Source organism: Sorex fumeus, unplaced genomic scaffold (assembly GCF_029834395.1).
Source record: "Sorex fumeus unplaced genomic scaffold, SorFum_2.1 ptg000037l, whole genome shotgun sequence".
NCBI lineage: Eukaryota > Metazoa > Chordata > Mammalia > Eulipotyphla > Soricidae > Sorex > Sorex fumeus.
The window spans coordinates 23,391,500-23,403,745 of NW_026606094.1; the positions used below are offsets into that span (position 1 = coordinate 23,391,500).

Genomic DNA, 12,246 nt, shown 5'->3' on the forward strand with positions numbered 1-12,246 from the left:
TCTTTCTTTCCAGAGAGGAGAGGGCGAATGGGGCAACACCCTTTCCCCTCCAGCAGATTTGATGGCCTGGATTAACGCATAGTCCGTTCACTTTTCTGCTCCAAGCTGCTGGGTTCTGCATTAAGTCCTTGTGCTTCTGGGGCTGTGGCCGTGCTGGAGAGCCGCTCGTGGGGGGCAACTGGTGGCCTCGGTAGGGTGTGAAGGACGGACCGGAACGCCCCCCTTCCCATGAGGTTTTAGTCGCCCCCAACCCCCGGCTCATGCCTGCTGTCCACAAGGCTCCCATGTGGCCGCGATCTTTCTTTCCAGAGAGGAGAGGGCGAATGGGGCAACACCCTTTCCCCTCCAGCAGATTTGATGGCCTGGATTAACGCATAGTCCGTTCACTTTTCTGCTCCAAGCTGTTGGGTTCTGCATTAAATCCTTGTGTTTCTGGGGCTGTGGCCGTGCTGGAGAGCCGCTCGTGGGGGGCAACTGGTGGCCTCGGTAGGGCGTGAAGGACGGACCGGAACGCCCCCCTTCCCATGAGGTTTTAGTCGCCCCCGCTCCCCCGGCTCATGCCTGCTGTCCACAAGGCTCCCATGTGGCCGCCATCTTTCTTTCCAGAGAGGAGAGGGCGAATGGGGCAACACCCTTTCCCCTCCAGCAGATTTGATGGCCTGGATTAACGCATAGTCCGTTCACTTTTCTGCTCCAAGCTGTTGGGTTCTGCATTAAGTCCTTGTGCTTCTGGGGCTGTGGCTGTGCTGTAGAGCCGCTCGTGGGGGGCAACTGGTGGCCTCGGTAGGGCGTGAAGGACGGACCGGAACGCCCCCCTTCCCATGAGGTTTTAGTCGCCCCCTCACCCCTGGCACATACCTGCTGTCCACAAGGCTCCCATGTGGCCGCCACCTTTCTTTCCAGAGGGAGGAGGGCGGAAGGGACCAACACCCTTTCCCCTCTGGCAGACTTGATGGCCTGGGTTAACACATAACCCGTTCACTTTTCTGCTCCAAGCTGCTGGGTTATGCATTAAGTACTTGTGTTTCTGGGGCTGTGGCTGTGCTCAAAGCTTAACTATGATTTTCAGAGAGAAACGTTAGGTGGTTTACTTCCCATGTATCACTTTGTATATAGAGAGATGTCGCGTGGCCGCATAAGCGGCCGCGCGGTTTTGAGGAAAAGTCCTAGTTCCCGCATACTCGAGCTGTGCTTGTAGAGGTTTCTGGTCATCGGGGTTCCATCTGGGGGAGGCGGGATGCGGTACCTACCCCATCTGGGACTTCCCGATGATCTCGGCTCTTTTTGGAACCTGGTTTTTTTTTTTTTTCCCTTCGGGATCTGTGGATCCCGCCCTCCATGTAGTCCTTCTCTTCGGCTAAATGCTGTCAAGATGGCGCTGGGGGGCGGGCTGTGGGCGTGACTTCCGGAATCTGAGGTTACCTGGGAGGTGTAGTCCCGGCATTTTTGAGGAAAAGTCCTAGTTCCCGCATACTCGAGCTGTGCTTGTAGAGGTTTCTGGTCACCGGGGTTCCATCTGGGGGAGGCGGGATGCGGTACCTACCCCATCTGGGACTTCCCGATGATCTCGGCTCTTTTTGGAACCTGTTTTTTTTTTTTTTCCTTCGGGATCTGTGGATCCCGCCCTCCATGTAGTCCTTCTCTTCGGCTAAATCTAAGCTCCTAAGTAAGATATTATAATACTGAGTTTTCAGAAAGGTGTTCAATTACAACAACAAATTGTAGACTGAAGATGGCTCTGGATCCATCTTAACACGATTCATAAATAATGCCACAAATGTCCAGTTGAACCCAGTTAATAGCATCCCTGGTTAGAACAACATACACAAATAGCTAAAGACAGGAAATTCTAGCACACTGAAGTAAAAAATTTACAGCATTTGAACACCTGATAAAAAAAGAATCGGCATCAAAGAAAAAAAGCTACTCCTTACCAAGAAAAAAACTACACTCAATGAGAACAGTTTAAATATGAAACTTAAAGATAGAATAGATAAGGACTTTATAGTAGCTTTTGAAGAATATGTTTAATGAGAAATGGAAAGACATAAAAAAGGAGCAGTGAGAAAAGAAATGGAACGTGTAAATAGGATCCAAATCAAACTTCAATAAATAAGTACAATGTGAATTGAAAAATACAGTTGATATAATTAATAGCTATTCTACACAGATATGCAGAAAATAGGAGTAAATACTCCCAGCTTACTCTGGAAGGGCAGTGTAATCTTGATACCAAATCCAGGAAAAATGATAAAAACCAGAAAATTTATCAGTATCCCTACTGTTATATGCACAAAGAAATGTTTAAAGTATACTAATAAATGTGTTTAGCAATACAAAAATATTTAAAATGGAAAAAAAGATATAGCCAAGTAGGGTTCATCAGGATACAGGATTGGTTTCATATTGCCACCCCTTGTAGATTTTCCTAAATTACTTGCATTTTTCTGAATGAGCCGCATTCTCTTGACTTTGATTTTCTTGCACGTTTTCCTCTTACTAAAAGTGCTCTTTTTCTAGCCCCCTTTTTTGCTTAACTAATTTCTACCTACTCTTCCATAGTTCGTGAGTCATTGGCAGGAATCTAACTGAAGTAATCCTAAGACTACAAAACACACTTTTCTCCAGGAAGAGAAGATGCTGGTGAATGTCTTAGTGTTATTCCATTTGTAACTTTGATTTAAAAAAACAACAACAACACCACCTTTTAAAAGCTGTCTCTCAGGGTCAGAGAGGTACTGTAGTGGGTAGGGCACTTGATTTTCATGTTACTGACCCAAGTTTTGTTCTTTACATCACATAATGGCCCCCTGAGCCCTGCCAGAAGTGATCCCTGAGCATAGAGCCAGCAATAAGCTCTAAACAACCCTGGTTGTGACCCCAAAGCAAAACAAAGACATATTTCAACTGAAATGTATTTAATCATTGGCCCATCGTATTTCAGACCTGTTAGTATGCAGAAATAAATTTCTAAATGCCTAAGTAAGTCAGTAAGCAAACACTGTTGGAGCAGAAGACAGGAATTAAGTCACTTGCCTTGCATGTGGCCAATGCTGTATGAATCCCCAGCACTCCATATGTTCCCCGAGCACCTCCAGGAATCACTCCTAAGTGCAAAGCCAGGAATAGCCCCTGAGCACCACTGGGTGTGGCACAAAAATATAAATACACTTTGCTTATTAACTTACTGTCTTAGTAACAGATCATAAATTGACCCATAGACTTTAATACCATTAACCATAAAAATCCAAACCAGATAAAAATCCAAATCCAAATACAGAATGATAGAAATTTTAATAATTATGATAAATACTTAAAATAGGGCTGGAGTGATAGCACAGCGGGTAGGGCGTTTGCCTTACAAGCGGCCAACATGGCCGACCCGAGTTCGATTCCTCCGCCCCTCTCAGAGAGCCCGGCAAGCTACCAAGAATATTTCGCCCGCACGGCAAGAGAGCCTGGCAAGCTACCCGTGATGTATTTAATATGCCAAATACAGTAACAACGGAGATGTTACTGGGCCCGCTAGAGCAAATCCATGAACAACGGGAGGACCGTGACTTAAAATAGTCCAAACAGGACTGGAGCAATAGCACAGCGGGTAGGGTGTTTGCCTTGCACGTGGCTGACCCAGGTTCGATTCCCAGCATCCCATATGGTCCCCTGAGCACAGCCAGGAGTAATTCCTGAGTGCAGAGCCAGGAGTGATCCCTCAGCATTACTGGGTGTGACCCAAAAAACAACAATAGTCCAAACAATTTTGGGTTTTTTTTTTTTTTGAGGTAAAACAGATTTTATTGGGAGTCTTTTAGGAAGGGAGTGGGGAGGAGAGAAAGTGAGAGATCAGTACACTCAAGGGGGAACGGGTTTCTCCAGAGACAGAGTTCCCTATACACCCCAGCATTAGACTTGAAAACATGAAAGTACACATCAAGCAGAGAGATGCAGGCACCACATGTGCTTAGGCACCATATGTGCTCAGCCACGTGGACAGAAGTAGCACATGGGCTTGGGCAGCATCTACCTAGTCCAAACAGTTTTGAAAAAGAACAAAATTTGAAGGCTAATACCCTCTCACTTCAAGATTAAAAACAAAACAACAGTAAGCAACGAACTATGGTATTTGCGTAGTAAGAGAACAGTGGCACATAATAGGTCACGGTCACGGTCCTCCCGTTGTTCATCAATTTGCTCAAGCGGTCCCAGTAATGTCTCCATCGTGAGACTTGTTGTTACTGTGTTTGGCATAGTGAATACGTCACGGGGAGCTTGCCAGGCTTTGCCATGCGGGCAAGATACTCTCAGTAGCTTGCTGGGCTCTCTGAGAGGGGAGGAGGAATCGAACTCGGGTGGCCATGTTGGCTGCGTGTAAGGTAAACGCCCTACCCGCTGTGCTATCGCTCCAGCCCATAAGAGTACAGCAAATGGTCTATGCATAAAAGTTTGAAAGAGTTTTGGCAAAAGATTTCACAAAAGAAAGGAGAAATCTTTTCAACAAATTGTACTGGGACAACCATGAGATATCTATATTTAAAGAAACTAAGCCACACATAAACCCACACACCAATAAAATTTCAGTGGTCACCACATTCCAAATAGCTAAGACTCAAGAGAACAAGAATGATGGAAAACAAATTGTAGCATATCTATACAATTGAATACTATTCCGTAATAAAAAAGAAACTTATTTGTTTTGGCTTTGGGGCCACATAGCAGTGGTTGGCGGGGGGTGGGGGGGGGTTCTCTGCCAGTGGTGCTAGGATAATTCCTGAGCCTTCTCTGCATGCACTGATCCTGTGGCTCTCTTTCTGGCCACATAAGCAACTTCTATTACTAGGGTGACAACATAATGAATCTCAAAAGCATCGTGCCAAGAAAATTCAACACAGTTTTTATTTCTTCTGGAATTCTAGAAAAGGTGACTAGAAAAGACACACCAAGGGACTTTTCTTTATGTCAGGGCCACTCTTAGCAATGCTTGGCTAGAGCTCCAAAGCTGATGATTTGATGCTCAAGCCTGGTAATGTAGGAGGTAGGTTGAGCAGCAGGACTACACCCAGCGATGTTCAGGGTATGTGTGGTGTGGAGATCAGCATAGAGCTCTGCCATGTGCTTTCTCATGTGAGCTGTCTTCCTAGCCTGTGTGAAGAAATTTTCCAAAGATGTCCTATGTCAGGACTGTTTGTCAAAACCTCTCCGATTGCTTTGGGAGGTGTGTATTTTGTAGCCATATTTATTGTTAATGTATTTATTTATTTGTTGAATCACCATGAGAATAGTTACAAAGTTTTCGGGTGTAAGTCTCCGTCATACAATGATCAAACACCCATCCCTTCACCCATGCACATTTTCTACCACCAAGAACCCCAGTATACCCCCTTTCCACCCCTCCCCCTTGCCTGTGTGGCAGATGATTTCTACTTTATTCTCTCTCTTCTTTGATTACGTTCAGTATTTCGACAAAAGACCCACCATTATTTGGAATTTTCCCCCAACAATCAGACCTGCTGAAAAGGCATCATTAGATAATTTGTTTTCTGTTGCTGATTATGAAGAGCATATAATGTTGTGCGGCCGCTGTTACGGCTGCACAATTTTGGAATTTTGATATTTTAGTAATTAAGTCTGGAGGGATTTCTGCCAAAAGCTGATGGGTTCCGAGATTGATTTGTGTGTGTCTGGGATCATGGCCATTAAGGAGCTAGATAAATTGCCATTTGTGGGCATGACTCGGGGTATTGTCGGGGTGGGGGAAGAAGGGCCTGTTCCACCTCCCCATCCTGTGAGGTCCTCTGCGTCTCGTCACTGCCGTCTTGTACCTGGCTGTCCCGTAGACTCTGAAAGATGGCAGCCACCATGCCGCCAGGAGGAAAAGGTGGAAGGGACGCCTTTTCTCACCTGGGGTGGCACTGCGCTGTAGCTTAATCCAAAGTCTGGATGCATTTCTGCCAAAAGCTGCTGGGTTCTGAGATGTTATACAGTTCTTATTTTCACTGTTAATTAGGTGCAGTCATGAAATAAACAAGGCTATGTCATTTGCCCTAAAAGACAATAGTTTTAAGTAAAAATAATATAGATAACTGAAGGATTAACTTTGTTTTCTAACCCACCCTGTCCTCTCTGTTTATTTTTACAGAAGTCCATGTGATACTTGATGGTCTGTTACCACCTGATACCTATTTCAGATTTAATCCTGTAATGTGTGAAAATATACCTCTAGATGAAAGTCGAAATGAAAAGCTGGATCAGCTGCAGCTGGAAGGGTTAAAGTACATAGAAAGAAATGAAGAAAAAATGAAAAAGCTTGCAAAAATATTAAGCCAAGAAAAAACAACCCTACAGAAAATCAATGATTGGATAAAACTAAAAACTGACATGTATGAAGGTCTGCCATTCTTTTCAAAATTGTGATGAGTTGTACATCTGTTATCATAAATGAGGTCGTGCTCAGAAGATCCACCAAATTCAGCAAGGAGTTGTGAGGGTCAGCGTGCATTACCTTTGAAATATTCATGAATTCTGGAGAGTCCTGAAATAGACAATGCTTGCACCAGCTTGCATATCACAGAGGGAATGCTGGATTACAGAATTCATTTTGGAATTAGGTTTTTCATGATGTTCAATAATTTCAGAAATCACCATTGTATTAGTTGGTTTTAGTAAGATATGATATTGTTTGAGGTTTGAAAATATATCAATAGATGTGCCAAATAAGAACTGAAAATATCATACACTCTGTAGTTTTGCTTTAGTCACCATCATCATGTTGAAGATAATTTATCATCAGTTTTCTTATGAAAATTCATGAGTAGGAAAGTTAATTTCTTAATGTACATTATTTTCTGTTTACCCCCACACAGTAGCTACATTCTACAATCCAAAAGTTCCCCTTTACTTATGTATCCAGACATATGCAGGAAAAAATGGAATTTTTCTGTCAAAGAACATTCACATTTGAAATATGAAAGAACAAGTATACTTTTGTATGCAGAATTTGATTATTGTAACATTGTTTATTTAGATAAGTGACTGCCTTTACCCCTAAAATTTCAAAATAATGTAACTTGACTTTTTATGCTCTAGCATCTTATTCAGTGTTGTAAAATTAATTGAATATACCGAGAAAAGATCCTGATCATCAAGAAAAATAAAATATTGAAATCTATTGTTAAAAGCTAATGTCAGTTTAAAATTATTTAGTGCAGCTAACCTTTTTGTAGAGTTCTCTACTGTCCACTGTAGCACTGTCGTCCCGTTGTTCATCGATTTGCTCGAGCGGGCACTAGTAACGTCTTCATTGTGAGACTTGTTGTTACTGTTTTTGGCATATCAAATACTCCACAGGGAGCTTGCCAGGCTCTGCCATGTGGAATACTGTCCAAAAAATTGTTTTTTTAAAGCTTTCTTTATATGATTTCTTGCACTGCTAAAACAAAGCAATTCGTTTGACCACAATTTTTCTTTAACTTTATGAATGTCATAGAGGTCAATAACATACACCAACATGAATCATTTTTTGTGCCAGTGTTTCTCAATTGGAGATTATATGAATGCCTAGGATATTCAAAGCGGACCCAAAGTTGGAAAATTGCATAAATGGTGACCTGTTGCACAAGATGAGAAGGCCAAGCAGAAGGACATGCCTACCAGAAGCACACAAGGTCACAGGGGGCCAAAGTTGGAAAGAGGTTGAGAAGCAATGTTCTCTGCCAAATAGATTCATCTTTCTTATATTTACTATTTAACATGTAGATCCTTGTACTACAATATATGAGAATTATGGCAGGGAGCAAAGTAGCCTTTGCTTTGTACATATAATAAAGCCAAATTCTATTGTGCCAACCATCTTACTGCTTCTTTGCAACATTGATTCTTGGAGGCAGTAAGGTATGGTTCAAAGCATGCTAAAAACTAAAAGGAGTTGAAGTCTGGATGCTAATGGGGCTCTGCTGTAGAGTCTTTCTGCTTATGACCTGGAGAAAGGCTGTGGCATTTCTGAAGAAAACCAGTTCTAAACTTTTATTCATCTTTTATGTAACCAAAAAAAGCAATTACTGCAAGTATTATTTACAAAAGATGTGACAATGAATTTTTGTCCTGGAAGAAAAAAAAATCGGAGTAGTACAGTAGGTAATGGTCTTTCCTTGCTTACAAATGACCTGGATTCAATATTCAGTATCCCATATGGTCCCCCAAGCACCACCTGGGTTGATCTCTGAATACAGAGCCAGGAATAAGTCATGGGTACCCTGCTCCTCCCCAATTCATTCTCTTACTGCTTATAGTGTTTCAATCCAAGAATGCAAGTATGGTTCGATATGCACAAGTTAATAGAGTGCACCATATCAGCAGAAGGAAAGACGAAAGTCATACCTAATCAGTTGATGCAAAGAAAACATTTGACACATACACAAAAATTCTCAAAAAAAATGGCATAGAAGAAAAGCACTTCAAGATAGTCACAGCCATTCACAACAAGCCCACCGCCAATATTATACTTAACAGCAAAAAAAGCCTCTTTCTGTGACCAGACAAAGCAAAGATGTCCATTTTTTCTGCTGTTACTCAATGTAGTTTTGAAAGCTCTCAACAGCAATTAGACAAGAAAAAGGGACCCAAATTAGAAGATAGACTTGCTATTTGCAGATGACATGATTTATATACATAGAAGACTGTACTAAAAATTTCTTAAAACAATATGCTAGTACAGCAAAATAGGCTACAAAATCAACCCATAAAATTCTTGCATTTCTATAGGCAAATTATGAAGAGGAGACAACTCCATTTCAAATAGTGTCCAAAAATGTCAGAAACCTAGGAGTCGAAGATATGGAACATCTACACATTGAAAACTCTTGTCACTATTAAATAACATCAGGAAACGGAGAATCATTTCATGCTTATGGATTGGAAAAATTAACATTGTCAAAAATGATTATTCTACCCAAAGCTTTATAGATTCAGTACAATTTCCATCAAAATATCAATGACTTGCTTCAATATCATAGATTTTTAAAACTACTGAAATTGATATAAAATCATAAAATACCTTGGATAACCAAAGATTTTTTAAAAAATTTTTATTAGGTATGTTGTAGACTTACAAATTTTGGTGCCTGGGTTTCAGTTATAAAATGATTGAGTACCCATCCCTCCAACATTGCCCATTCTCCACCACCAGTGAACCCAGTATCCCTCCCACCCCCATCCCACCCCACCCCTGTGGCAGGGCATTCCCTTTTGTTCTCTCCTTTTGGGTGCTGTGGTTTGCAAAAGAGGCATTGAGTGGCAATCATGTTCGGTTTATAGTCTACTTTCAGCATGCATCTCCCATCCTGGGAGGATCCTCCCAACACCCTTTATTTGGTGCTGCCTTCTCTATCTGAACTGCCTTTTCCCCTAGCATGTGTGGCTGGCCTCCAAGCCATGGAGTAAACCTCCAGGGTACTTATCTCGGCTATTCTTGGGTGTCAGTTTCCTATTTTGTTACTTTATGTTCCCCAGATGAATACAATCTTTCTATGTCTGTCCCTCTCTTTCTGACTCATTTCACTTAGCATGATACTTTCCATGTAGTACCACTTGTATGTAAATTTCATAACTTCATCTTTTCTAACAGCTACATAGTACTCCATGCCAAACACAGTAACAACAAGTCTCATGAAGGAGACGTTACTGGGCCCGCTGGAGCAAATCGATGAACAACGGGAGGACTGTGACCGTGACCGTGACAGTACTCCAGGGGCTGGAGCGATAGCACAACGGGTAGGGTGCTTGCCTTGCAAGCAGTCAACATGGCCGACCCAGGTTCGATTCCTCCACCCCTCTCGGAGAGCCTGGCAAGCTACTGAGAGTATCTCGCCTGCACTGCAAAGCTTGGCAAGCTACCTGTGACGTATTCGATATGCCAAACACAGTAACAACAAAGTCTCATGATGGAGACGTTACTGGGCCCACTTGAGAAAATCAATGAACAACGGGAGGACAGTGACAGTGACATAGTACTCCATCGTGTAGATGTACCAAAGTTTCTTTAACCAGTAATCTGTTCTCGATAACCAAAGATTTTTTTTAAAAGATGGGAGGTATCATATTTCCTGACTTTAAATTGTAATTTAAAGTTAGCATAGCATTGTATAGCATTGTTCTCCCATTGTTCAAATTGATTTGCTCGAGCGGGCACCAGTAACGTCTCCATTGTGAGATTTGTTACTGTTTTTGAAATATCAAATATGTCACAGTTAGCTTGCCAGGCTTTGCCGTGCAGGCAAGATAATCTCGGTAGCTTGCCGAGCTCTCCGAGAGGAGCAAAGGAATTGAACTAGGGTCGGCCGGGGTCAGGTGTGTGCAAGGCAAGTGCCCTACCTGCTGTGCTATCGCTCCAGCCCAGAATTTAAAGTCATAGTAATTAAAACTTTGTTCCTGAAAAGTCTATTCAGACCAATGGAATAGAATTGAGAGCCCAGAAATAAGCCCTCATATTTATTAGCTTATCTATGACAAAGATGCTGGGTTCATGAATAGACAGAACCCCACAGTTGGAAAATCATATAAATGGTGACCTGTTGCACAAGATGAGACGGCCAACCACTAGGACATGCCCACAGGAGGACACAGAAGTCAGTGTTATTTTCAGTTATTTGACTCCACTGGCAAAAGCAAAAATAGGACCACATTAGATTTAAAAAATTGCACAGGAAAAAGGAAGTGAAGCCTAAAATGAAGACACCCCACTGAGTGGCAGAAAATGTTTGCATTCAGTACACTGATAAGGTCTAATAGCCTATATATATATATATATATATATATATATATATATATATATATATATAAAGCACTCAGTGCTCAACAACAAAAAACCTCCAATAACCTCATCAGAAATCGGGAAGGAGATGAACAGACACTTAAAAAGAACTTATGGATGGCCAATAGACATGAAAAAGTGCTCATTGTCACCAAAGAAATGAAAATCAAAACAATGAAATCACATCTCAATTCAATGAGAATGGCATATATACGAAGTATTGGAGAAAATAAAAAGTCTTAGTGGGATGTGAAAAGACTCCTCATTCACTGTTGGTAGGTATGTTGTTTATTCAAACATCTGTGGAAAACAATATGGAGATTTTTCTAAAAAGAGTTAGCATATGAATCAATGATCCCATTTACTGGCATCTGCCCACAAAACACAAAAACATTAACTCCAACAGATATATGCACATCTGTGTTCATTACAGGTTGAGCACAATATCCAGGATATGAGAACAACCCAATGACATGAAATGGAAAATGTGATATATAAATACAATGGAATACTAAACAGCTATAAGAAATCTTTCAGTTTGCTGTAGCTTGGATGGAACTGCAGAACATATTATCAATATAACTCAGAGGGAGAAGGACAAATACAAGGTGATTCACGATTTCTGGTTTATAGAGAAGCAAATTGAGGGAATAAAAAGGATTGATGACAGGGATTGGAGTGATAGTAGAGTGGGTAGGGCGTTTGCCTTGCATGCGGCAGACCCGGGTTTGATCCCGGGTATCCCATATGGTTCTATGGTCCCATATCACTCCAGCACCACCAGGAGTGATTCCTGAGTGCAGAGCCAAGAGTAACCTGGATGTGACCAGCATCACTGGGTGTGACTCAAAAATCTTAAAAAAAAAAAAAAGGATTGATGACAGAACCTTGATCTTTGATTATAAAAAAAATTACCAAGCAGAGGGGTGGGGGTGGGTAAGAGGGGGAATGAAGAGTAAACTAGAAATATGATAGTGGTAGAAGGTAGTTTGGTAGTAGTGGGGTACAGTAACTTTGTACATCAAAGCTATGAACAACAACATTCTAGCGATGTTAAACTATAGTAATTTTCAGGGTTAGAGTAATAGTACAGAGGATAGGGTGCTTGCCTTTAAGTTAGCACCAATAGGTGTAGCCCAAAATATTAAAAAAAAAAAAAAAGGAAAAATAAAAAAGAATAGGAAGGAAGCAGGGCTGGAGCCATAGCACAACGGGTAGGGCGTTTGCCTTGCATGCAGCCAATATGGCCGACCCAGGTTTGATTCCCAGCATCCCATATGGTCCTCCGAGCACCGCCAGGAGTAATTCCTGAGTGCATGAGCCAGGAATAACCCCTGAGCATCGCCGGGTGTGACCCAAAAAGCAAAAAAAAAAAAAAAAAAAAAAGGAAGGGGGCTGGAGTGATAGCACAGCGCGTAGAACGTTTGCCTTGCATGTGGCCA

General features: G+C 41.9%; 1 protein-coding gene across 2 annotated transcripts in view; it reads left to right on the forward strand.

Annotated features, from left to right (window-relative positions):
* The window catches only part of PNPLA8 (patatin like phospholipase domain containing 8), a 49,021-nt gene extending 41,842 nt beyond the window's left edge, over nt 1–7,179 (forward strand). For both annotated transcript variants that reach the window (XM_056118352.1, XM_056118351.1), the window contains exon 10: nt 6,137–7,179. In XM_056118352.1, coding sequence (XP_055974327.1) covers nt 6,137–6,411 — 275 coding nt within the window. In that variant the 3' untranslated portion in view covers nt 6,412–7,179. The remainder of the gene's footprint in view (nt 1–6,136) is intronic.
* Nucleotides 7,180–12,246: the final 5,067 nt, after the last annotated feature.